This window comes from Clavelina lepadiformis, chromosome 3 (assembly GCF_947623445.1).
Source record: "Clavelina lepadiformis chromosome 3, kaClaLepa1.1, whole genome shotgun sequence".
Lineage (NCBI taxonomy): Eukaryota > Metazoa > Chordata > Ascidiacea > Aplousobranchia > Clavelinidae > Clavelina > Clavelina lepadiformis.
The window spans coordinates 22,635,894-22,659,415 of NC_135242.1; the positions used below are offsets into that span (position 1 = coordinate 22,635,894).

General features: G+C 36.8%; 6 protein-coding genes across 7 annotated transcripts; 3 read left to right on the forward strand and 3 right to left on the reverse strand.

Annotated features, from left to right (window-relative positions):
* Positions 1 to 2,059: 2,059 nt before the first annotated feature.
* On the reverse strand, positions 2,060 to 7,715 carry LOC143450485 (solute carrier family 49 member A3-like). Of its 2 annotated transcripts, XM_076951050.1 has the most exons (11): positions 7,563 to 7,715; positions 6,461 to 6,672; positions 6,005 to 6,168; positions 5,650 to 5,735; positions 5,365 to 5,496; positions 4,777 to 4,896; positions 4,393 to 4,545; positions 3,530 to 3,684; positions 3,158 to 3,366; positions 2,906 to 3,033; positions 2,060 to 2,535 (listed from the first exon to the last, which is right to left on the reverse strand). In XM_076951050.1, the coding sequence occupies exons 1-11, from the start codon at positions 7,677 to 7,679 to the stop codon at positions 2,512 to 2,514; spliced, it is 1,500 nt and encodes a 499-aa protein (XP_076807165.1). In that variant the 5' UTR covers positions 7,680 to 7,715; the 3' UTR covers positions 2,060 to 2,511. The 2 variants fall into 2 exon arrangements, with proteins under 2 accessions (XP_076807165.1, XP_076807164.1); XM_076951049.1 differs by having other exon boundaries at positions 2,060 to 3,033.
* Positions 7,716 to 10,015: 2,300 nt separating this feature from the next.
* On the reverse strand, positions 10,016 to 14,429 carry LOC143450283 (twinfilin-1-like). The gene is made up of 9 exons (XM_076950762.1): positions 14,276 to 14,429; positions 12,656 to 12,736; positions 12,256 to 12,425; positions 12,071 to 12,166; positions 11,793 to 11,897; positions 11,556 to 11,681; positions 11,257 to 11,407; positions 11,044 to 11,165; positions 10,016 to 10,934 (listed from the first exon to the last, which is right to left on the reverse strand). Exons 1-9 carry the CDS (start codon positions 14,298 to 14,300, stop codon positions 10,776 to 10,778), a joined length of 1,035 nt encoding a protein of 344 aa, XP_076806877.1. The 5' UTR covers positions 14,301 to 14,429; the 3' UTR covers positions 10,016 to 10,775.
* A 424-nt stretch (positions 14,430 to 14,853) lies between these two features.
* LOC143449670 (prolyl-tRNA synthetase associated domain-containing protein 1-like) lies at positions 14,854 to 17,044 on the forward strand. The gene has a single exon (XM_076949964.1). It carries the CDS (start codon positions 15,382 to 15,384, stop codon positions 15,889 to 15,891), a length of 510 nt encoding a protein of 169 aa, XP_076806079.1. The 5' UTR covers positions 14,854 to 15,381; the 3' UTR covers positions 15,892 to 17,044.
* A 100-nt stretch (positions 17,045 to 17,144) lies between these two features.
* On the forward strand, positions 17,145 to 17,771 carry LOC143449867 (U11/U12 small nuclear ribonucleoprotein 35 kDa protein-like). The gene has a single exon (XM_076950194.1). The coding sequence runs from the start codon at positions 17,145 to 17,147 to the stop codon at positions 17,769 to 17,771; it is 627 nt and encodes a 208-aa protein (XP_076806309.1).
* Positions 17,772 to 17,800: 29 nt separating this feature from the next.
* On the forward strand, positions 17,801 to 19,424 carry LOC143449669 (transmembrane protein 126A-like). The gene is made up of 4 exons (XM_076949963.1): positions 17,801 to 18,040; positions 18,335 to 18,525; positions 18,923 to 19,037; positions 19,141 to 19,424. Exons 1-4 carry the CDS (start codon positions 17,952 to 17,954, stop codon positions 19,373 to 19,375), a joined length of 630 nt encoding a protein of 209 aa, XP_076806078.1. The 5' UTR covers positions 17,801 to 17,951; the 3' UTR covers positions 19,376 to 19,424.
* A 178-nt stretch (positions 19,425 to 19,602) lies between these two features.
* LOC143449671 (uncharacterized) lies at positions 19,603 to 21,328 on the reverse strand. The gene is made up of 3 exons (XM_076949965.1): positions 21,235 to 21,328; positions 20,044 to 20,601; positions 19,603 to 19,913 (listed from the first exon to the last, which is right to left on the reverse strand). The coding sequence occupies exons 2-3, from the start codon at positions 20,598 to 20,600 to the stop codon at positions 19,766 to 19,768; spliced, it is 705 nt and encodes a 234-aa protein (XP_076806080.1). The 5' UTR covers position 20,601; positions 21,235 to 21,328; the 3' UTR covers positions 19,603 to 19,765.
* Positions 21,329 to 23,522: the final 2,194 nt, after the last annotated feature.

Genomic DNA, 23,522 nt, shown 5'->3' on the forward strand with positions numbered 1-23,522 from the left:
TTAGACCAGGGGTGGGCAACATACGGCCCGCGGGCCGGATCCGGCCCGCAGACAGTTTCCGGTCTTACATGGTAAAGTGGCCTGCGGCCACGATACACAATTAATGTATCGATTCAGGATACGATTCCACGATACACGATTAATGTATCGATTCAGGAATCCGGCCCGCCAAGTACTTCATTTTCTCATATCAGGCCCGCCGACCGAAGAAGTTGCCCGCCCCTGGTTTAGACTGTGTGGTGATTAAAAAAATACACGGAAAACTGTTAATTTTTTTGTATAACGTTAGCCATTAGGCGCAGGTTTTTCAATATTTTCAGCAGAAACACAACGATCTCCATATATCACAAACTCCAACGATCACAAACAATCACTAAAATCCCACAAAATTGAAAAATCAAATTCTGGTTTAAATTCTTGTTAAAATTGTTTTTGCCACGTTCTCTGTCAATGAATTTTCCCACGATCAACTGTACTTTTAAGATGTTTGTTTAGGTTCAATATTAAAAACAAGATAAAATCGGTCAGATTGAATCAATGCGCTTTCGTCACGGCGTGTATTGGCTGCTTTGGCATGACCTTAGTTATTCAAACAAAAAATACCCTCAACCCTCTAGTTTCTCCACAGATTTTGCCGTCATTACCGTTGCTGCCAAACAATTCCATCATGTCGATGTTTCCGGAATCGGCACCCGACTTTCAAATTGACAGTACAACGCCTGATCCTACGGCTGTCCCTTCGCCGTCGGCTACGTTTAGCGACCTCCCGATGCCCGACTCACCGATTCCCGATTCACCAGAGTCACCGGATGAACAGGCGGCTCCCGCTCCACAACTGCCGATTATCAGACCTGGTGAACAAGGCTCTAGTTACCTCCTTCCCCGGCGCGCTGACCTGGCGGTTTGAAAACAAACGGTACTTCGGCCGATACACAAACAATATGAGATATGGGGACCAGAAATTTCAGTGCCGATCCTGGCATTTCCTCCACCACCAACCACTTCGGCGGAGGACCTACGACTTTGGTTCCAGCGACTGGAGGCAACGTTCGAACTGGTTCCACAAACTGATTGTGTGACAAGAATCTATACAATGATAGCAGCCACATCTGCTGTCCGTTCGGCCAACTTGCTAAGGTTTCTTAACGAAATTGCAGGAAGTATTCCAGTTAGACGTCTGCCATACGAACGGTTCAAACAATATTTGGAAAACCTGTTGCTCTCTGAGACACCCACCAACATGTAGTTGTTCTGTTATCTGTAAATAATCATCCTGTTGTTTTTTCATGCTCCCTGTTATAATCAGAATGTTCCATATTAATTATCAATTTTTTTCCCTTCCGTAGTGGGGGAGGAATGTAGTGGCCTGGGAGGCATTTTTAATACCGTTACATCATTCGTGGGAAAGTATTTGCCAGTTATTTATTGAAATATTGTTTATTGATGAAACTGCAATTGTCGCTTAATATTTGGAAACTTTCTCTAAATAACTTCATGTGAAAGCGCAGTTTAGTACGTTACCAGGTGATTTCATAACATCCGAGTTTTAACTGAAAATAATCCCCATTGCCAACGCTTTATTTTATCGTTCGCGCATTCTGAAATGTTAGTGTATATTGTGTTGATTATTTCCGCTCACATCGCTCCGCTTTATAAACTCGAACTGATACGCGAGTAACCGCAGTCAGAGATACAGAATCGTACGAACGTATGACGCTAGTCGTGTTAATTGTAATTCATTAGACTTGTTTTAAATGGTGAATACTAAGTTTGTGATTGTGTGTAATATTCGGAACCTGTACAGTTCCTACAATAAAGGACCGTTTCTGATAAACTGTATCTGTAGTATCGTAAGAGCTTTCGGCTAGTAAGAGGTTAGAGAATTCTAACCGCACGCAACCACGGAGTCAGATCATTAATTCGGCAGGTAAATTAAGTCCGAATATCATAAGTTAAAACTGATGAACAGTGCAACAACCTCTGCAGCATCATAAACCTTCGTAAAAGCGACAACTGTAAGCCTTAATGTCGTAAACTAGGAATCCAGGAAGACTGCAGTAAAATGAAATTTTATTGCTCACAGTATGGGAATTACAGGCAGCAAGAAAGTGGAGAAAACTTGTACACAACTTTATTACAATACCGTACAGCTCGCCATGCAGAATGTGGCAAACGTCCACATGCATGCACATGCGCTTTTTGTTGAAGCCTGATCGAAAGCACCCGGTTAAAATTATTTCATGTACACAATTTACAAACACATAGAGTATAATGAGGTACATCTAGGGAAGTTTCTTGTCTGATTTGAAAGGAACAGCAGCATTTCTACTAGCAAGTAAGCCTAACGGTAAAGCTACTCTGCATTTAATGCCATGACCATATTGGATATCACTACAAGTCAGTTTTACAAGAGTAAACCATTACCATAATTTAAAGTATGACATGCTTTGTTAGTATCAAGCCACCCATGCAAATTTAAAATTTTGTGTGTTGGAAACACTGCTGCTCTCCTCAAGTCGCCAAGAAATTTTTCATCTGAAGAAACCAAAATAGTAGTTACAGTTGTTTACATAGTGATATAATTATAAGGTACAACGACAAACGGATTGCACCTTTGAAAAGACATAGTACAGTTAAACCGTGTATACTATATACCGTATCTGGCTACAGATAACAAAGAAACACGGAAACTAAAACTAACACGGCAGAAGGGTAACTTTGGCAGCAAACTAAAAATTGCTCTCCCGCTAAAACTAAAAAATTCGGAACTTAAAACGAAGGCCAAAAACTACAATGGAAAAGGCCTTTCATTGGATGAAGGTACGAGAAGAAGAAGTTATATAACGCCAAAAAATTATAAATGTGATAATTCACTATCTTTGTTGATATATGCAGGCGGCATTACGCTTTCGGAGCTGTCCGAGTTCAAGTCGTTGCTTCGTTCCGCCTCCATTCGTAAATATTTCGGCCGAAAGAATAACAGCAGTGTCAGCGCCATAAGACCCATGTAAGCCGTGCATACGTAAATTGATACTAGAAATGAAAGCAAGGAAGTAAGATGTGGTTGACTAAGTCGTTTTTTCCTTTTTTTTATAAAATTTTGGGCCCAAAAGCCTGGAAAGGCTGAGCCAAAATCATAAACACAGCGATCACTTACAGCTCAAGTCGTAGGTGACATCACCACCGCCGTCCGCTCCAGTTGTTAGGAGATTCGCCACACTTGACGTACTGTACTCCGCCGTGGTAGTCGCACTTTCCGCGTTTTGACTTTGGTGACACTGTGAGTCGTATTTAATCACTTCTTCGGCCGACATTGGTCGACCAATTAATTGCAGGACGAGGACAAGGATGATCGATTGTAACTGACTGTGGCAAAGTGTTTTTATCAGGCCTTTGTCGTTTGTTACTGACCATATTTTTATGTTATACATTAACAATGCTTAGCTAAGTTAAAATCAATGAAAACGCAGCAGACAGCAATCCCGCCATTATTACATATTATCTACAATCAAGATAGAACAATCTTTACCCTGATATCATAATCAGACCCGAACTTGTGGCCACACCCACTGGGTATGTGCATTCAACCGCAAGCTCGACTCCTATTGGGTAAATTCCAAATGAGAAGAGTCCACATCCACCAACCACGATCAGGATCAAATACCCGATATTTATATGAAACACCTGGAAAGAATAATGAAAGGTTATTTAGAGTACGCAAAGTCCAAGCAATATACGGTATATTTAGAGCTTGATGGGGCCAGTCTCCTATCTTCAACACATATAAGCATCATGCAATCGCATTAATTACGCCCAGTGGCGTAGCGAGAGGTACCGTCCAGGGGCTTTGATTGACTCTTTAAAAAGATGACGTCTTTCAAGAGCAAAAATAACTTGTCAATTATTAACACTACGGAAGGCTTTCTTATCAGAAACCGGTAATTGTTCTATGAACATGCAACCGCACTATAGCTTCAACAAGCGGTTAAGATCAAGACAATACCAAAATTAAAATTATCAGAACAAGACCGCCAAATCATACTGCAGTGTGTAGAATGAGACTAAGACGGTATTTAGTTAAGTGTGGAAATGACAGGAAAACTTATTGGTTCAATGAAATTATTCAATGCGTTCCTTTATAAAAACAATATCTTTAAGTAAGCAAAGTCAACTTATTTAACCACAGGGTCCATGTTACTTTTGACTTTATAAAGCATTACGTATATAGCATTTCCCAAACCGTGGATGTACAAATGTTTATAAAAACTTTACAGCTTATACCCAACTTTACAAATTATTTTGAACTGAAAACTGTGCTTGTGCCATGACAACGTCACGTCAAAAAATTAGAAACTTCTTTAAAATTAACAAAAATAACACTGTGTTACTCACGCATGAAAAAACAATGGTGCCTATCGTCACTGCAATGTAGCAGAACTTGATGGAGGACGAAAACTGCTTTGTTCGGTCACAATAGACGCCCACGATGGCTGCTCCCACAACCCCAAATCCTGTCAGTACAGCTGAGCATATCCCAGCCATAGTCTGGTAACATCATTGTATGAGGTTAGGGTAGAAAAGCTTTCGAAATAGCAGTTGCCTTATCTAATACGTTTAAGATAGAAACCACTTATGCCATGATTTCGGTTTGAATGACTTCTATGCAAATCGGAAAAAATTGAAACTAAGCGTTAAATTCAGTCCCAGCAATCAATCTCTTAAAGTTTTATGAATAAATCTGGTATCGGTAGATATGTGACACAATCCTGTACTTACGTCAGTGTACCCGAACGGACACAGCAGTTGTTCAAGCAAGGTTGCGAACGTCCCATAAAGACCAATACCGGCGCCCACGGTCAGGAGGAGGATCACGTAGTTCTTGTTTTTAAATAATTTCTAACAAACGTTTAGGACATATTAGATACAAATACTATGCTGCCCTACTTTTAAAATGTCGTAACAATGGTAGCTATTACACTCATTCTTTTTATAAAAAATCTTTTTACAGTATATTGGGATATACCGAAAACGGCTAATTCTTCGGCTTTTGTTCAGAAAACTTTCCTTTTAAAACGAGTGTTTAAAAATTAAGAAACCTAGTTACAAACTTTAACCATAAATGGTGTTCCCAAAATCAGAAAACTAAAAACCAAGTTACGAGCCTCTCATAGAAAATGAGTGTTTATGTCTCTGCAAACTTTTTGCAGCATGTGAGGATATTTTAAAATGCAGACTACCAGCATAGCTGCGTGCACAGCGCTTTCGTAATATAATACTTAAGAATGTTCTGTTTGCTGATGAAATGGGATAATACGCATTTAAAAATGTTTAAAATGTTTATACCACAAATAACAAATCTCCTACTTTCAAGCCGTGGCCAAAGTATTCAGGTGTTTTTTTACCGCCAGCGCTCGGAGGGATAGAAGGTTCACCTGATGTCACAATAAGCAACGTCATGAGAGCCCCGAGGGCGGCTGGGCAAGCCATTGTGATAAGCTGCAATTAAATATGACCGCATAATTGCAACGTGATGCCATGTACCAAACTCAAAATTCAAGAGCAACTCAGACGCAACAGAGATTGTACGTGATAGTATACTGGAGTATAGTATATACGTGATGGTATTTCGCGGTCATTCAGTAAACGTACCAGATTAAGTACATAGAAATCACCCGAGTTGTAGTCGACAAAGAGCGGAGAGATTAGACCAGCCAACACCACACCGATAGGGTTCGCTAGAAAATAAAAAAATTGTGATGTCATGACTTTAAGTACTTTACGATTACCCAACCCATTGAAAGTTTCTATTTCCGCGATAAATTATGCAAAATAAAATTCCATCATGCTGCAACAGAAATTCTTGTTGGTTTCCGTGCACTTAAAATAAAATATCGCACAACGCCCCACGTTTGAGCTCAAAAAGAAGTCGAATATTTGAAAGCGGGCGGCAGAAAAATCGCCAAAAACAGCACAACAACAACAATGCGTAAAAGACCTTTCTCACCTACAGCCCCTATCGTGTTCGCGATCGCCCTTTCATCTTCAGGGAACCAGACTGCGGCGGTCTTGGCAGGAGCGTACATGCTAAACGGCTGACCTACTGCCACTAGCGCTTGACCCGCAAACAACACGACAAGCTTTTCCGTGCTGTTTAGATCCTCTGCCACACTACAAAATGTTAACTTTAAAGAGTTTCTGGTGACATAACTGCAACAAATTTGTTATTATTGATTACGCGACCACTAGAGACAGAAACAGTTGAATTTGGTAATACGGTACAGTGTTGAGTTTATGCTACACTAAGCAAATACTTAAAATCAGAAAAAGTTGCAGAAATTTTGCTATACGAGAAGCGTTTACAGCTTTAAAACGACAAGCCCTATTCTATCCAAACAATGCCATTTTGAAACAAATCATGGCCAAAGTAGCATATACCCATCTATAGATATGATCTGGGTACCTGGCAATTCTCAACGCGGCCCCGACGAAGGTCAGCCCGGCGGATAAGTACAGAGCAGGCCTTAGGCCAAAGCGCTCCAGTTCGTATGTGGCCACTACGCCAAAGACTATTCCACAAACATTGAAAAGTAATGCCAGCCAGTTAATGGTGCCCAAGTCGGTCTCGTAAAAGGCAACCGCTTTGTAGGCTACAGGCGTGAAAGTAATCCATACCTGAAAAATAAAGTTCAATGGTTGACAACATGGAATATTAAAGATCATGATTGCATGATAAAATATGGAATTAAGCCCTGAAACGTGTATCTATCCTTAATAAGGAAGCTTCAACGGTAAAATGCGGACACGAAATAAAGTTAATATTGTATATGATCGATGTATTATTGAACTGTAATCATTTCGCTCACAAAGGTATTTCAAATAATTGTCATGCCCTTAGTTAACATACCAGCGACCGATAGTTACCACATCGGATTAATAATTACCAAACTTACAAGAAAACCTACAAATCGCGACATTGTTTAAACTTTAAAGAATTAAAGCAAACAACTGTGATTTGAAAAGCCTTCTTAACACTCCCTTTCGTTTGTTATAATTAACAGCTACATACATTTTTGTGACATCATTAATTATGCATTGTGATGTAATAATTTCCACGTGACCCAATCTCATGTGCAGATTGAACTAAAGGACGTTGAAAATGTGTCAAGTACATAGCCTTCGTAGATGCCATCCTACCTACTTTGGTTTTGGAATTAATGTAAAGAGGCGGAATTAATTTCCTACTAACATAGTTTATGGTGAAAAACTAACATGCATCCCGGAATGTAGCCCAAGGTTTTCACGTCTTCAACATATTTTCCGGCGAAAAATATAACAACAAAATCCTTTACTGCCAGCGTCCTGTGTATGGTTTTTCAAAACAAAATTTGAAGTTGTTCAGTTTTTACTCAGTTCGCGTTTTTGTTTGTGCAGGTTAAGGAATTACAGTATGTCTGATCTGGAAGACTATTTGAGGAACGCCTTCGTTGTAAACATTTTTAAGTCACTATTTGGGTTTACGTTTGCGCTATCGCACTAGTATTTGCGTACAGCACGACACTTACCATCCCTCCACTCAGGTTCAATACTGCCACCACACATAACACCAGCCATCTTTTCTTGTAAGTCCGGTAACTGGCGATTGGTTCTTTGTCCAAGGAACTGCACTTTTCATTATTCATAGTTACTCTAAAAACGTGAAGTCTGTGTAAGTGTAACCTTTAAAAAACAAACATTTGTTCATCTGAGGTTAGCCGAATGTTATCCTTGGTTTTGTCGCCACGCTATTACACACACCTGACGCTTGTGTACACGCCTTTTTAAACTCGGGCGTGAAATATACTCGGTAAAACCGCGTATATCGGCATACTAAAATACTTTTTATTGTCCACTTCTAACTTAGTGCAACAGTAGGCTCGCTCATGGTCAAGTTTTGAACGCCTAGTTCAGGGGTCGGCAACCTTTTGCACTTAAAGAGCCATTTTAACCGATATTCCACAAAATAAAAATCACTGGGAGCCGCAAAACTATTTTCACAATAAAACGAAAACGACACTCTGTAACAAAACTGTCATTTGTCGCATTTATAAAAGCAGTTAATTCAGTAAGATTTAATTAATGTGATTTAATTAATGTGATTACTATAATGTGCTCAGTGAGATAAAGACGCGAGTGTTCTTCTGTTTGTTTCTACTGTAGCAATAAAATTAATAAGAGCCGCATCAGAAGGGTGAAAGAGCCGCATGCGGCTCCGGAGCCGCAGGTTGCCGACCCCTGGCCTAGTTAAAACATGGAACTCTATTAGGCTGCAAAAAAGACTCCCATTGCGCAACTAAAATCAGTCTAATACTGCAACGCATTCAATACACTATAGCTCGGAAAACTATAACTGAGCTACATATCAAGCTTTAGAATGGAATTTCGGTTTTTCCAAGAAAAAGCTCGCTAACTTGTGTAAGCTAACACCAGCTCTTGATCTCTGCTGCATGCTCTTGATTTGACTTCTCGCGGGAAAAACTAAACGGAAAGAAATGGTTTAATGTCAAGCAGGAAACGTGTGGTTTTAAATGATAGAGGAACGACATGTAATATAGGCTATTATGACAACTGGTTATCAATCGTCTTTCGACAAATTTTCGACAAAAACATACAAATTTATTTGGTAAGACCATTCATAACCATGTTTTTTAACAACGCAGCGTGTAAAATTACAACGCAAAATAATATAGTCGCAGAAGACGGCGTCCATTTCTTCGGCCAATATCAAATATTCTTAGCGATTTTTCTCACTCAAATGTTTCAGTTACCGGTAACTTAAATTTATAATATGCTAATTTTAACATAACCTTTATGAACCAGTTATAACTCAACTTTGACTCCTTTACGCGCCCTTTCTCTTATAAACTTAAGCTAACTGACATTATTACATAACAAAGTTTGCCTGGAAAACAGCCAGTTTGCAAGCTGAGGCTAAGGCATTCGTTTGGACAACGATTTTTATGAGCAATCAGAGTATGGATTTTCAATTTTTTTTCCAACTCAAAACAATTTGATTCGAACCAACACAATATTGGCACGTTCTGCTATTTTCGTTATGACAAGTTTGCAACTTTCAATAGTGACTGCCCCTCACTGTTTTACCAATCGCGTATTTTATCACCATGAACTGACGAAATCTGACGCTTTTCCTGAAGCTGTTGTTAGCTGGAACAGCGCTATGTAAAGTTTTGCGTTTTGCACTATATCGGAACTGCAACTGCAACTGCAACTGCTTCTGCGTTTAAAGTGTGAAGCGATTTGACACTTGCCACATGACCCTTACAATTTCAGACCTACTCCGCCTCTTATAATACATACCTGTTGTGAACTTTTATACCTTGGGGCAGAATTATTACTAAGTTTCTATTGTTTATGTTGACGCAACCACTCGTGCCTGTGCATGCATTCTAACTGATCACAGACACCTGATACGTCAGATGACGAATTGCATAATAAAACTTTTTGCAGCGCCGTCTAGTTTGACTTGTCACTAATTAACCATGAATAGTTTGTTCGGACAAAAGGTTTATTGTTTGCTTTCAACAAACGCAAATGGTGTGTATGAATGTCAGTATAAACGAGAAGTGCATGACAACGCAAAGACTAGCAATTCTTTGTCGGCAATAAATTTTTGGATAAAGAAAAACCGAAATGTCAGCAAGACTTCTTGTTTTTTTTTATGTACTTTAGACGGCAAAGCATTATTTTGCTCGTCTTTCATTTGAACCTACGCTAAAAATATTCGCATGTTTACCGCAGACCATGGGTTATTTTCACACGGAGTTGTCGTAATAAACAAACAACCTCTGTTTGTTCCGCGTGTTGACCCTACTCTGCACTGTCATGAAATAAAATACCCAAAACTTTTGACTAACGCTCTGTGTCGACATCTGGCAGAAGGTTGTAGATATAACTTTGACCAAGGTATTGAGTCTGTGTAATTCTAAAAGAGCTAAGCGTCACAACCATGAAATATGACTAACCGTGAATACATAGATGTTTATTGTCAATCATCGACCTTTTCAACGAGGGAAAACTCATAAGCAACAGGAGCTTTAATTAAGTGCAGGTGTCAATTCATTTCGCCTCAAATTGCGCTGCTTAATAATAATGATGACGAAGTTCAGCAAAAATGGTGCTAATTATAACCTAATTAAATAATACAATATTTTTATTAGGATAATGTTGTATTTTATAAATATTATTTGTCAAACATTAGTGAGAGTTTAATAAGATATACAAAACTCTGTGAAAAAGGCACATTGAAACTAAAATGTGTACAATCATATACCTATGATATGTTTTGTCATTGCCTAGCTGGTGTGTAGCAAAATGGTATTAAGAAAGCACTTGAGTGTATAGCTACCTGACAGAAATGATTGATAACTTAGTGAATACAATTTATGAAATGGCATCTCGGACGAAGATCACTTGATATTGCCATGTTGTAACAGTGGCACTACAGTATTTGCCAACTGTACTAAGAATAGTACGGGGATAATTGGATAAGTACATAATCACCAGATACACTATAAATGGGGAAAAATATCACAAAAAATCATAAGTAGCAAGATGGTTGGTTTGCTGGTAGGACATTTCTGCAGACGGTTGAAACGTACAGCGCTGGGCTAATTGCAGGCTGGAACATCCAAAAGATTTTATATAAATTAGGCAAATACACTAAATATAGCAATGATAATGAATCTTAAAATAGGCTATAGCCCAAGTAACCGTGGAGCTTATTCCGTTCCATTTGGGGCACCGCGGGGTTTTCTGGTTGGGGCCCGTCTGCCTGGGGCTTTTGGTTTGCTAAAATTCTGTTTTGCCTCCACTGCGGGTGGGTGTGCTTCGTTCCTTAAATATTCCTCAGTCAATTTCTCGGTTGAATCGCATTCCAACTGTACGAAAAGTATAAATAGATGACCACCACTTTTAACTCAAGCATTTAACCTACAGTTCAACATACCAAGTTTAAAAGAAGCATCAGTTCCATGCTTCAAAACATACCTTCTTATCCAGCTTAATTTCAAAATCTTCTTCGATTGCGGACAACAGTGGAGCCTTGCACGATGAATAAAGCATTCTTGCTTTGATTGGGATTGAGTATCCAGGCATTGAGTAGACGAAAACTGTACAAATTATGAAATAAAAATTCATCTAGTTAAACTTATAAAAACAAAATATAAAAAAGTTTGCTCTTAAATGAACGAGTCTACTTACAAACTGTGGTTTTGTCTTCACCATTATGCCGATGAGCATAGTTAAAAATATGGTAGCCGGCCCGGTCTTCAGAGATAAGACCTTCTAGATCCGATGCGCAAATTAATTTGGAGCAAACTTTAAATATTGTTTCATTCTCGAGGTCTACGTTCTAAGCATGTAAAAACGTTGATTGTGAAAATGTTTTCTATGAAGCAATAAGAGCCACTCATGCTTAGTCAGGGTTTGAACACGTATTTTTTACTTTGATCAAACAGATTCTGTGACCTGACTATGAAGAATTAACCAAAAGCTCTCACCAACTCAACATGATTGACAACCCCTTCTTTAAAGTCAGACAAAGCCTGTTGGGCATCTTTGGTGATTGGGAATTCGATGCCCTGCACAGTCTGGTGTCTTGTTGTATTGCCGATTCCTGAATTACTCTGCACAAGAACAAAACATAGCATCCCCACAACATTACAAAAGTAATCTGCGTCGTTTTACAACAGTCACTGTAATTTGTTTTGAAATAATAAAACTCTCAGTAAGGCCACCTCAGTTTCATCGAGAAATTTTAGTTCTTCCTCAGCGTTAGTCAAAGGGGGAGGAGCATCTTTGTGGGCTTTGTGCTCCATGTATCCTTTGTAAGAGACGTCATTCTGGATTAAAGAAGACTCAAACTTAGTTAACTTGTACCTTGAAAGGTTTGGTCGATGATTAAAATAAGTCATCGATCTTCATTAAAGTAAAGTAGGTAGTTTTGAATGGTTTTAGAAATCTTATGTTACTTATTTATCATTGCTATGAAAGGAGGTCATAAATGCTATGAAACCTCTGAAGTCCCAAAAACTTCATCAGCAATAAAACCGCCTCCAAATTCTTGTTTTAGTGTGGATCTAGTTGCAGCGTACAACATCTTTTCACGGACCTGAGAAAAAGAAGATACTTGAAGGAAAAAACGTTATACTGTATTACATCAAAGGCTCAAAGCAATAAAACAAAAGTGAAAATTCATACCGGTGAGTCATCAGGTGAAAACGTGATCATCAGCCATTCACTTTTAGAAGCAAGCTGATACAACAGGTAACACGGCTGCTTTGCCACCAAAAGGTTTAAAATAACGTCATCGTATTCACCTTTCCATGAATCAGAGCACTTATCCACGCATTCAGAACACACTAGTGTTTCTATACACATAATAATTGGGCTGATTAAAGTGACTCATTTTTTAAAATATAATTTGTTGCATAGATGATCTTTCAAGCTGCATAAGGACAATTAACAAGGCATAACGACAGTGACATATTTATGAAATGTAATGACGTAAGATATGACACATGATGTGACATATATAATATCAATCACATACTATATACCATTTAGAAGTAATATATAAAAGTCAATGAAATAAACTTGCCATCCTCAATTCCAACTTTCACACAACGAATGCTTCCATCTGTGGTGCAATCACGGAAAACACCTTTTAAATCATCACCACCTGCATGAGAAAAAACACACACTATTTAACAACGTTTCAAGCTAAAATAAAGCACAAGTTATCATGTTCTTAAATGCCCAATACTTGCTGCTATCTGTGGGAAATCAAATTTTCTGCAAAGAAAATTCAGATCAATTAAGCTTTACAACTAGGACATACTACTAAGTTAAATGGAAACAAAGTAGCCTCGCAGCCCAACACTATAAGTTATGAAAATGCAAACACAGCAAAACAACATTTAGTATACAGAGGAGAGTGTTTATGGAAACTTTTTCCATAACTTTAAACATTCTCGCAAACAATCAACTAAGGCGGATGTTTTCTTCCATTTTACAACTGCTTTTGAATACTGCTTGGGTTATTTACATTAAAATTTTAGCTGCACTTACAGTAACAAAGCCTGGCTCATACCTTAAGGTATAAGTATGTAGATGCCGGCTTTATCGTCAGTATACAGGAGATTAATCACACCTTAATCTAAATAGTACATCACAGGGATTCATTTCGGGGCCTACAACTGTAAAGTTTTATAATTTTAAATTCAAAATCGTGCCAGCAGGGACACAAAGTTTGGTGTAACGGAGTGCGCTAAGGATTCAATTTTTGTTTAATCAGTGACATCAAAACAGCTAAGTTTGTTTCCCTATAAATCAGCATTTCATGTGTGTGTTGATATGTGCAAGCGCAAAAAATCCAAGTTATGACTTCTGAAAGGTATCAGTCAAGGTGACATTAAAAATACACTGTCATCAAAATCAAAAATAAACTTAGTGATTGCTGAATTTGTTTTGATGGCTTAGTAGATCATTGGGATTTTAGTAGATCATTGGCGTGATGCGATAGCTTGGAGTCTGAACTTAGTAATCATAAATTTGGCAGCAAAGAGTAATAAACACCAAAACAAAGCTGCCACTATTTCACCGGAAAAAAAATCAATTTTCAGAGCTATTTTTTACAGTTTCTTTTTACCCTAACTTAAATGTTATAACATAGTAATCTAAACCTAACCTAAAACTACGTTTTAACCTAAATATAATTCTAAACAATAAAAACCCTAAATTGCTTAAATCGACTTTTTGCGGTGCCATTCTCGGAAATTAACCGCTCATCTTTACAAAATCAGCTTGCGTAACCTACATGATACGGTGAAACAGTCACTTCGAATACACAAAAAAATGCTAGTAAAGCTTTAGTATTATTATTTGGTATATACTATATTAGTATTAGGTATTATTTTTGCCAGCTCTTTTATGTTGGACCAAGGAGTCAGCATGGACTTCATTAACAATTTTAAGCGAAAAATTTGCCAACTTAAAAAATGACAAGAAATCGTGCTTGTAGAAAAACAAATTTTGGTGTGACATTTAGAAATTGGCGCTTAAACAACTAAGTTTTCCTTCAAGTCTTTTTAAACGAAACAATTTTCGACAGATCTTGAGTGCTGTGTGTTTGCTGCCATCAGGCATTTTCTCGTCTTTCCACTACCTTTGGCATATCCTAACACCCTAGTCTAGGTTTCCAAAACAGATGAAAGCTTACATGTGATTCCGGTTTGATGAGACATTCTCTGGAAGACTTGTTCCTTCAATACAAATCTTGCAATTCCTACTGAACCAAACAACCCTAGAAGTTTCACTAGGCTGCGTATTTCACTTACGCTTACGGAAATAGAGCCAAATAAAACAATTCTTGCGTTGAGTGATCATTGTAAGTCAAACAATAATCATAGAAATCGTATTAAAATTAGAAATAATGCGGCTTAAAATGAGCATAGTCTACAAAACGTACATACTAAAATATATACTAAAACTTAACTAAAACATATACTAAAACATCTACACAGACATATACAAACAACTTTTAGTATACTATGTTTATACAATTTCAAAGTTGCTAGATACTGAATTTATGATTGCAAATGATCGGAAATCAATAAAAAAAATGAAGTCAAAGTAATGGATTAATTTTTAAAAGAAATATATGAAATAATATTTTTTGTTCGTCAAGATTTTGTTGGAAAAAGATTATTAAATGGGTTTCTTTATTACTTAGGTAGCAGGTGGGGTCGTACAAACCTACCATCTTATAGCACAATTCCATTATTATCATTTTGCATATTTTAAACTCTTTTGACACTACCGCCTCTTCCTAATCACTAATTGCTTGTGAGGATGTATTTTTGTTGTGGTATAACAATTACTACAATCCTGTTCAGTTCATGAAAAAAATATCAATTCAATCAAGAAAATGATTATTTGTCACGCAATATCTTCTTCGCCCAACCTGCAATAAATATCATTTACTTTACTTTATTATTTCATATTATTCATTTTTTTAAATGTTTTGCTTTTAGAAGTTTGATTTCTTAAAAAATGCATCTAGATAAAAACTAGAATAGAATTTTTAATCATGAAAATATAAAAAGCTTGTAATAAATGTTTTAGTTTTTTACCTGTTTAGATTATTTTTATCCAAATTATGTTGGGTTGGTACCAAATCATTGTTTGAAATCTAAAACCGTATAATTTCACATGTGAGCGTTAGTAGCGTAAGAAAGTTAGCAAACAAAAGGCTACAGAGCACCAAAATCGCTATCGTAGGTATAGTAGGATAGTTTTTGGTTATGGTGTATTTGTTGATGAATTATGGATGAAAAGAGAAAAGGACTGATGGAATTGCTTGAAAAGCTCCAGATAAAAACGGAGCTTATCGAACATGAAGAAGTGTTTACAGTTGAAGCGATGATGCCGTACTTAAACCATTGCAAAGGAGTCGTTTGTAAAAACCTTTTTGTGAAGGACAAAAAGAAGAAAAGACTCTGGTTGATTGTTGCTAAGCATGATAGGAGCATAAACTTAAGTGATATTGCTAAGAAAGTTGGTGGATCTGGTGGGTTTCGATTTGCGGATGAACAAATTTTGTTGGAAAAGCTCTGTGTTTCGCAAGGTTGTGTTACGCCACTTGCAGTTTTTTGTGATCAAAATTCTGATGTTAAAGTTGTCTTAGATTCTGTGTTTACATCAGATCCTACTGAAATGGTATACTGCCATCCGATGGTCAACTCTGCTACCATAGGAATGTTAAGCTCAGATTTTATGAAGTTTCTAAAGCATACAAATCATGAACCTATCATTGTAAATCTTGTTGATGAATAGCAATATGTTAGGCTAGTAGATGAGCTACGTCATTTTCATCTTATTTTCTTGTCATTACGCCAAATGTGTTATTATAATATAATTGAATTTATAACTGTATGGATTATGCAGAGTTTAAATGAAAACCATAAAATGCAAAGAAGTAATGAACTGACAGTATAGACTAATTCAACATTATATGTCTCGCTTAAAAAGTGTGGCAATTTTCGACGAGAAACGACATTACTTCCCAACTTTGTTAATATTTTAACAACTTACCCCTCGACTAGGCAATATTGCTTTCTGGTCTTTTGGCGCACTTTGGAATGCTTCACTATAATTTAAGGCAACTTTTCTTTAATTTTACGAGGGAATGTATATGGTATGTAAAATCTTATGCCTAGCATGCAACACCACTATCAGTGATTTCAAACGTTTATTGCTTGAGTGGTAAGCACAATAGTTTATGTTCTGGCAATCTACCAGCTTAACTTTGCTTTTAATTTAATATGTTTAGATGCTCTGTTAAGTTTTGTTACTTTGTCAGACAAGGCAATAAGCTTGTTGTTGTTAAACTGTGTTACTATGATGCACGTTTTTGCGTTTGAGGCCTTTCCACATTTTTCTGCCTTAGTTGTGTTATATTTCTAATCGGACTAATATGTTTGCGACCATCAGAGCAAGCATACATTTTCGTTCTTTGCAATTTTGACAAAAACTAAAATGAATGAAATATATTTGCTACAAGTTTACAAAGAAACGATTTAATTTCATGCAATAATTTGTGATGTGAATGAATCTGATGTGAACAATGAGTAATGCAACTATGAAACATGAATGAGGCAAATTTTAACATTTGCACAGTTAATATAGTTTAGCAATCTGCCATATTCCTTGTATTCTTTAAGCTGTTAAGTTAGAATTTTTGTGACTCAGTATGGTTAATGTTTTTTTTTTATAATTGATTTATTTTCCTTAGCAAATATTTTAACTTTTTCATTTGTAATTATACATATAGTTTGGTGCATTGTTATTTTGGAATTATTATTTCCTTAGAAAAAATGTGTGTTCAAAGCTGTTTATTCAGTTGCTTTTTTATCTTGCGTGAAATTTGTACCTAGCATAGTATCATTATATTAGTGAAAAGGCCTTTAATCCAAAGATATGCATTTAGGTTTGCTTTTAAATATATATGTTTTGTTTTTTGTTGCTGAAGAGATGAGATTTGGACCTTGGCTGTTATACAAGAGAAGAATTTTTGATTTGAACAGAACATGGAAAAATGGAGACCTCTTGCTGATGAGTATGACCCTTTAAAGTGTGGAAGCATTGACGGAACAGATACACTTGAACATGACAGAGGAATTAGGCGTGCTATGTGTGCCAAGTATAAACCAAATAAAGGAGTGAAGGGAACTCCCCATAAAACACTCTTTGTCGGACGCCTAAATCATCAGACATCTGAATCGACATTGCAGCAGATTTTTTCCGCATTTGGTTTCTTAAAAAAAGTCGCTTTGATACGTGATATTGTGACTGGGTTTTCTAAGGGTTATGCGTTTGTCGAGTTCAAAGAAACGAAAGATGCAAGGAAAGCGTACAAGGAAGCTCATGAGCTTGCGATTGATGGCAATTCCATTTTAGTTGATTATGAACATGAACGAATGATGAAAGGCTGGGTTCCAAGACGACTAGGTGGTGGATTTGGAGGGAAGAAAGAATCTGGTCAACTGCGATTCGGTTGCAGGGATCGTCCATTTAAACGACCTATTATTTTCGAAAAACACTCAAGGAGTTCGCATAGACATGATGATAAGTCTACTGGTGAAGGCAGGCGTCCGCACAGCATCCATAAGCACAGACGTTTTGATAAGCGTGAGAGGTCACATCGTCATCGCTGAAAAGCCTAATTCTTATCGTGCAATTTTGCCACACCTTAAGTTTTGGTGTTTTGTCTGATAAGAAAAATAGCGCATTTTTAATTTTTGTTGTTTTGCTGATTTGTTCAGAAAAAAATGTGTAGAATGTATGTATAAGAATAAGCTGTGTGTGAAGAAACGGCAAAGATTTTACCACAGCCAATGTCCATGTCTAATGCACCTGCACAACGTTTTTTAAGTCTGAGGGAATTGCTGGTTTACAAGATTTCACAGCTTGACCAGAAAGATAGGTAAATTTATAACTTACTGCACTGTCATGAAACTACATGTGATCTCATGTAGAACATGTTCAAATATATATATGTAACCCTCGTATATTAGCCAATTTCTTCTTAACACTTGTATGTATAACACTTGCTTTTACTTTTGCCTATAATTCTATAACATAGTTTGTATTGTTACTCAAATATTAACTTTGAACAAAAGCTTGTCGTGCTTCCCTAAAAAATTTCACAATTGTTAAGAAAATTTCAACTATATATATATATAGTTTTTTGTGATGATGATTTTTCATATCTTTGCAGACGATGGTTTGACAATTTAGTTCCACTAAATGCAGTCAATGTTGTTTCCGCGCTGGTCATAAATACTACTGCGAGAAAGTCACTGTTGTTGTACGAGAGCTTTCTATTTGGCTCTGCAGCCATCTCCATTTTCACCTGCGCCATGAGCAATGTTTTTCAGTTTGGGCTACTTCAGGTGCCCATGACTCAGGGTTTGTCATTCAACTCAACATATATTATGAATAGCGAATACAGTATTTTGGTGAATTGTGGGAAATAATTATCTTCATTACTTGAAAGTTTTCGTTGCCGGTATTCACTAGCCTTAGTTGGTCTGCTGTAAAATATGAAATTTCATAAACTAAATTTTGCTGAACTTCAAATTTTGACTTGGTTAATGTGACTTAATTAAATTCTCTAAGAAAATATGTCGCTTATGGAAGTAATGTCATAATCATACAAATTAATTTTGGACAACTAAAGTAATTTTAAATGGATCCTTTCAACTTTAGCTTATTCAGCCATCACTATGTTTGAATAGATGAATTTTTTTTCATCTGCAAGGAAAAAATTTCAATTAACATTTGTTGGTTTTGATCTACTTTGCAGGCAAGTTAAGTTGTCCGTCTTGCGCTATCACTAGAGGATGTCTTGTTCAAGCTTTGGCTGGTTTTGTGACACCGACTTTATTTTCAATTGCGTTTAATGCAATTTCAGCAGAAAGGTATGTCAGTGTTTCCAGAGCGAAGTCCAATGCAAAAACTCTATAACAGTTTGCTGGTCATTTTTGAATATAAACTTTTCTTGGCAAAAACTATTTGTTTCAGGTATAAATCGGCAGCGATACCTGATTTATCATCAAAAAATTTCAAATCGTTTTGGCGGGAGAAGCTGAGATATATGGGCCGGTATACCTGGGCAGTTCTTGCGATACAAGTGATGGTTGGAGGTTTTCTTGCTTATAGACAATATAAGGTGGTTGAAAATGTTAAAGGGACAATTACTCAAGAAGAATGTCAAGAATTAGTGAAAGAAGCCTTTAGTCAGTTACATTATTATTAGTATTTTTGTTTGTGTTTTTCAAACCCATTAAATATTTTTTTAAATTGAATGATGGAAGTGCTTTTTGTCTAATAAGACTATACGGAAGTGATTTTCTAAAATAAAAAGAAATTATGTTTGAAGTTACTTGCAAGGTCATCTAATGAAAACTTTACTTATGCCTGTTGGAATAAGACTTATTTTTGGCTTACTGGGGGTATTCTTCCCTGCAAAACTAACCACGGTCGTGTTGGAGAAGGTTCGTGTTTGAAATCACAAAAGTCCGTACCATGCGCTGAAAACTCGATTCAAATTGCCAAATTTATCCATTTTTTTCAACTTTTACATAGCTTTAAAGTCGACTGGTCAATTTACAAATGTAACTGTGTAAGATTTACCGAAATGACAAAGTTATGCAAACATAACGCAGGGAATGTTTACGTCTTTTAAGTCAAAGACGTTATCTTTATGCTCTGTGGTTGATCTGCTTAAAATCGTATTCTTTTTCTCGGACAATCGCCGCAGTGTTTCGTCTATATTCTGCTTTTCCTTCTCTGCCCTGTGAAGTGACATGTAAATTTATAACCAACTACGCTTAAACATCGTTTTTATTCATTTGCATGGCCTTAACGGAACATGTGTGGAAATTTAATTTACAGTAATGTTACTTGCTAGCTTAAATTACCTACCAGGTTTTAATGCTGACAAGCAGCTTTTTGTCGATGGAAACCCTGACACAATTATCGGCAAAACAGCTTTTTCCATCGTCCCCGACTCCAATAAGTTTTGGTATGAAAACCGGTTCCTGGGTTGACTGGTTGAAGTAAACTGTCCCATCTGATTTTTTATCCGCTTCATTTGAATCGAATCGCTGATTAATGTCCAGCTCATCCTTCAAGCTACCAGCTGAATTTGCCTGCGACATCACGCTGTCAAAAATCTGGTCCGAAACCGCGCGTCGTTGCCGACGCAGAACGCTGTTTGAACAATTAGTCGACGTTTGCGATGGTTTGGGACTTGGTTTTTCCTTTTTTGGAGAGTTGATTCTGGTTTGGGTGACGGAGGTCCTGCTGGATATCGGTTTGTATGTTAATGGCTTCATTGATCTTGTTCTAGGCGTTGATGAAAATGCACAGCGCGGCGGGCCAGGGTTTTTAGCTGGACTGACAACAGCTAGTTTTTGCTTTTTACTCCTTGGCGTTGGAATGCGCGATTTCTTTGCATCCTGGTCGGTAAGCGTTGACATACTGCAAAATATTTTGTCGTAACCATTTTATAAACATTTAGTTATAAATAAAATCATTTTTTAAATTAAATTCGAGCCGTTGTAACTTTGTAAGATGTGGTTAAAATTAGTTATTATTTGAAGCCGATAAAAGTCACAGTAAAAGCAAAAATAGCTCTTCTGTCAATAGGAAACGTTTCCAAGTCTTATAAAACTTGAGTCTAAGCCTCGGCTTATGCGTTTGTAGATAAACTTCATTCAAAATACCTATCAAAGCCCTTTTGGCTGAATGCGGCAATTTACACAAACAGAAATGGACTACTTTTATTTTTACCCAAATACAGAAACTTAATCAACAAAAATTGACTCCAGACAAGCCGTGTTATTTCAAATATTGACTCAAGTATAGGCTTGTTTTTATTTCTAGAAAAGGGCTTAGAAAGAATTCAATTCTACGAAAAAAGCAGTTCGATTCGAACACAAGCCGAGTCTTTAATTGAAGTCGTTACCACACCTCTAATTAATTATTGATATTATTTTTACTCCAGTAACCCTTTACGATTTCGTCCAGTACCGTAACTAGTCCCTCAGACAAAACGTATAATTAAAGCTACAGAAACTATATTTATTTTAATAAAATTCACACTTTTTTTACCTTATGATTCTGAAACTACTTGTACTTTTGCAACTTTCTTCTCAAATTCAATATTACATTTTTAACATAAAAGGGATTCATAGTCTGAAGTTATATCTTAACAATGGCTAATGGTTACGTCACATTGCTTTTATGTTGTTCACCACAAAACATTGCGTAAAATTTACGCAAATGTAATCGTAAATTTATGCAAACGATGACTATTTACGTCGTAAATATCGTAAAAAACAGAAATTTTCACCAGTTGTGCCTTGTATTTGATGATTATAATGCCTGGTGGCAACCATAGTATATTTATTGCGTAAGCAGTGGTGTAGCAAAGCAAGAAAAACTACTGAAAAAGTAGCCTAAGCAATGCTGTAGGATATGTTGTGTAAAACGTAACACAGCGGTCCAGTTTTTCTTTACCTTGTCGCTTTAGCCTTAATCGTGATTACAGAATGCGGCAATTTACACCGATACCATCCGTCTCGTAAGTAGCACTAAATGAATGTGAGTAACTTTTTTACTATTAAGTAAATTCGCCGAACGTTTTAGTAAAATACTTAAATTGTAAATAAAATTTAGGTTGCAAACATTTTCTAAAGCGAAAATAGGCCTACCGCTAAAAATCTACAAAAGGTTTTCAGGCAGTCCGATTGAAATGAATATTTGTACTAAACAGGTGTGCAATGCTGCCACAGCGCCGCTTCCACAACTGTGTGACCTTTGCTTGCAAACGTAAGCTGCGTTTAGCGTATGATGATAATTAATTAATGAATGCAAAAACAAGATGTGACATGTACAGAAACAGTGTATAGAAACTGGCAGGCTTTATCAAGCCCCACAAATCTCAGGCACCTATATAACATTGCTCAGTGGCACTGCACTTGTGATGTCATAGCTTAAATTCATACCATCTGGACCCCAGAGATGAGCAGCCGCTACTTCATGAAAAGCGGCGCTTCCGCTGGTTGATAAAGAAATGGAGCAACTTTGGCAACCGAAACTAAAAACTGGTAAAACCCTTTTGTTGCTACTACTGCTTTTGTCTGGCTGGGTTTGTACGTAGCCATACCGTCGCACTTGCATTTTAGTGACAGGCTAATGTTAATTAAGCAATGACTTTCGTAGTAGCTTAGTTTTTATATACACATATTGTTATATAAAGAGTTTGGCGGTAGGGAATCATATAATTAAAGTTGTTTCAGTGTATGGGCTACTAGGCTGCTGTATATGTACAGCTTTTGCAATTCCTTTTTTTTCTTCGGTCGAGTCAATAAATCGAAATCGGCCTATATTTCTGAATTCAAAATCATTTTTGATCTAAAAACATTTGTTTCCTGTCTTACTGGAATATCTAATTCATCCATGTGCAAATATTGCCTACAATGCCTAAATGCAAGGAGTAAAGTCCTACTTATAGTACTATTAATTATTTGCAACAAGTTGATAAACTAGGTACAATTTTGTTACAATCGACGAATTGGCATTTGGCTTCAAACCCTTGCATGCAAGGATCTTAAGATGCATAGCAGGCGCATTCAGGAATGTGTGCTTTCGGCGTTAATCACCTGTGCCTCGCGTCGCACTGATGATCAAAGAGAATCTTTTAGCCTACTGCACAGGCAATAGCAGTAGACCGTTGGTATTTGGAAGGTACCGGCATAACCTAACATTGGTGTAAGTTACCGGTTGTGGTCATTTGTTGTCTAAATTGTATTCTGATTAAACGATGCGCGTTCTATTGAATAACTAAGTTGCTTGTTTGCCTTATTGGTCTCGAAAGTAATTTGTTAACCACCAAATATGGTAGCAAGTCCTTTTCTTGTAAGGCTTTTTCTTTGTAAGCATGCAGGTAATCTTTTATTTGTTCAGCCGTTGCTTTATTTCAAACGTGTTCATGGGATAGACACCCTCCTATTTTATGTCAGATTTATGATTTTTATGTCAGGTTTTGCAGATGTCTAAGACAAATGACCCAGTTACAAACGACGCGATCATCACTTTGACTAAAGCGTTTTAGAATTTGCATTATAGCGCAAGTATAGTATAAAAGTTTCTGTTCTCGCTTTGTTTCATTTTGACGTCCTACAGCCTAATTGTTCCAATATTCACTGACAAATCAATATTGTCAAAAGAAAAGATCTTTTTCCAGTATATTTCTCCAAATTTGATAAAAACTCATTGGTATTTCTTTCAAGTTTTATTCTCTTTTAAACAGAATTATCATATTGTTTTAGTTTTTATCTATTCAGTTGTTTTGAAAAGATTTTTGTTGTCATAGTTATTACAGCTTGTATTGAAAA

Excerpts from the sequence above, each read along its gene's own strand:
- LOC143450485 (XM_076951049.1), bottom strand. The coding sequence starts at position 7,679 with ATGAATAATGAAAAGTGCAGTTCCTTGGACAAAGAACCAATCGCCAGT. Across the intron at positions 6,169-6,460 it reads GCCGCGTTGAGAATTGCCAG|TGTGGCAGAGGATCTAAACA; the intron begins GTACCCAGATCA and ends AACATTTTGTAG. Across the intron at positions 4,546-4,776 it reads GTCCGTTCGGGTACACTGAC|ACTATGGCTGGGATATGCTC; the intron begins GTAAGTACAGGA and ends TGATGTTACCAG.
- LOC143450283 (XM_076950762.1), bottom strand. The coding sequence starts at position 14,300 with ATGTCTCATCAAACCGGAATCACAT. Across the intron at positions 12,167-12,255 it reads TTTCACCTGATGACTCACCG|GTCCGTGAAAAGATGTTGTA; the intron begins GTATGAATTTTC and ends TCTTTTTCTCAG. Across the intron at positions 10,935-11,043 it reads AAATTAAGCTGGATAAGAAG|TTGGAATGCGATTCAACCGA; the intron begins GTATGTTTTGAA and ends CTTTTCGTACAG.
- LOC143449670 (XM_076949964.1), top strand. The coding sequence starts at position 15,382 with ATGGATGAAAAGAGAAAAGGACTGATGGAATTGCTTGAAAAGCTCCAG.
- LOC143449867 (XM_076950194.1), top strand. The coding sequence starts at position 17,145 with ATGGAAAAATGGAGACCTCTTGCTGATGAGTATGACCCTTTAAAGTGT.
- LOC143449669 (XM_076949963.1), top strand. The coding sequence starts at position 17,952 with ATGTCCATGTCTAATGCACCTGCACAACGTTTTTTAAGTCTGAGGGAA. Across the intron at positions 18,041-18,334 it reads CAGCTTGACCAGAAAGATAG|ACGATGGTTTGACAATTTAG; the intron begins GTAAATTTATAA and ends ATATCTTTGCAG. Across the intron at positions 18,526-18,922 it reads TCAGGTGCCCATGACTCAGG|GCAAGTTAAGTTGTCCGTCT; the intron begins GTTTGTCATTCA and ends TCTACTTTGCAG.
- LOC143449671 (XM_076949965.1), bottom strand. The coding sequence starts at position 20,600 with ATGTCAACGCTTACCGACCAGGATGCAAAGAAATCGCGCATTCCAACG. Across the intron at positions 19,914-20,043 it reads CTTGTCAGCATTAAAACCTG|GGCAGAGAAGGAAAAGCAGA; the intron begins GTAGGTAATTTA and ends GTCACTTCACAG.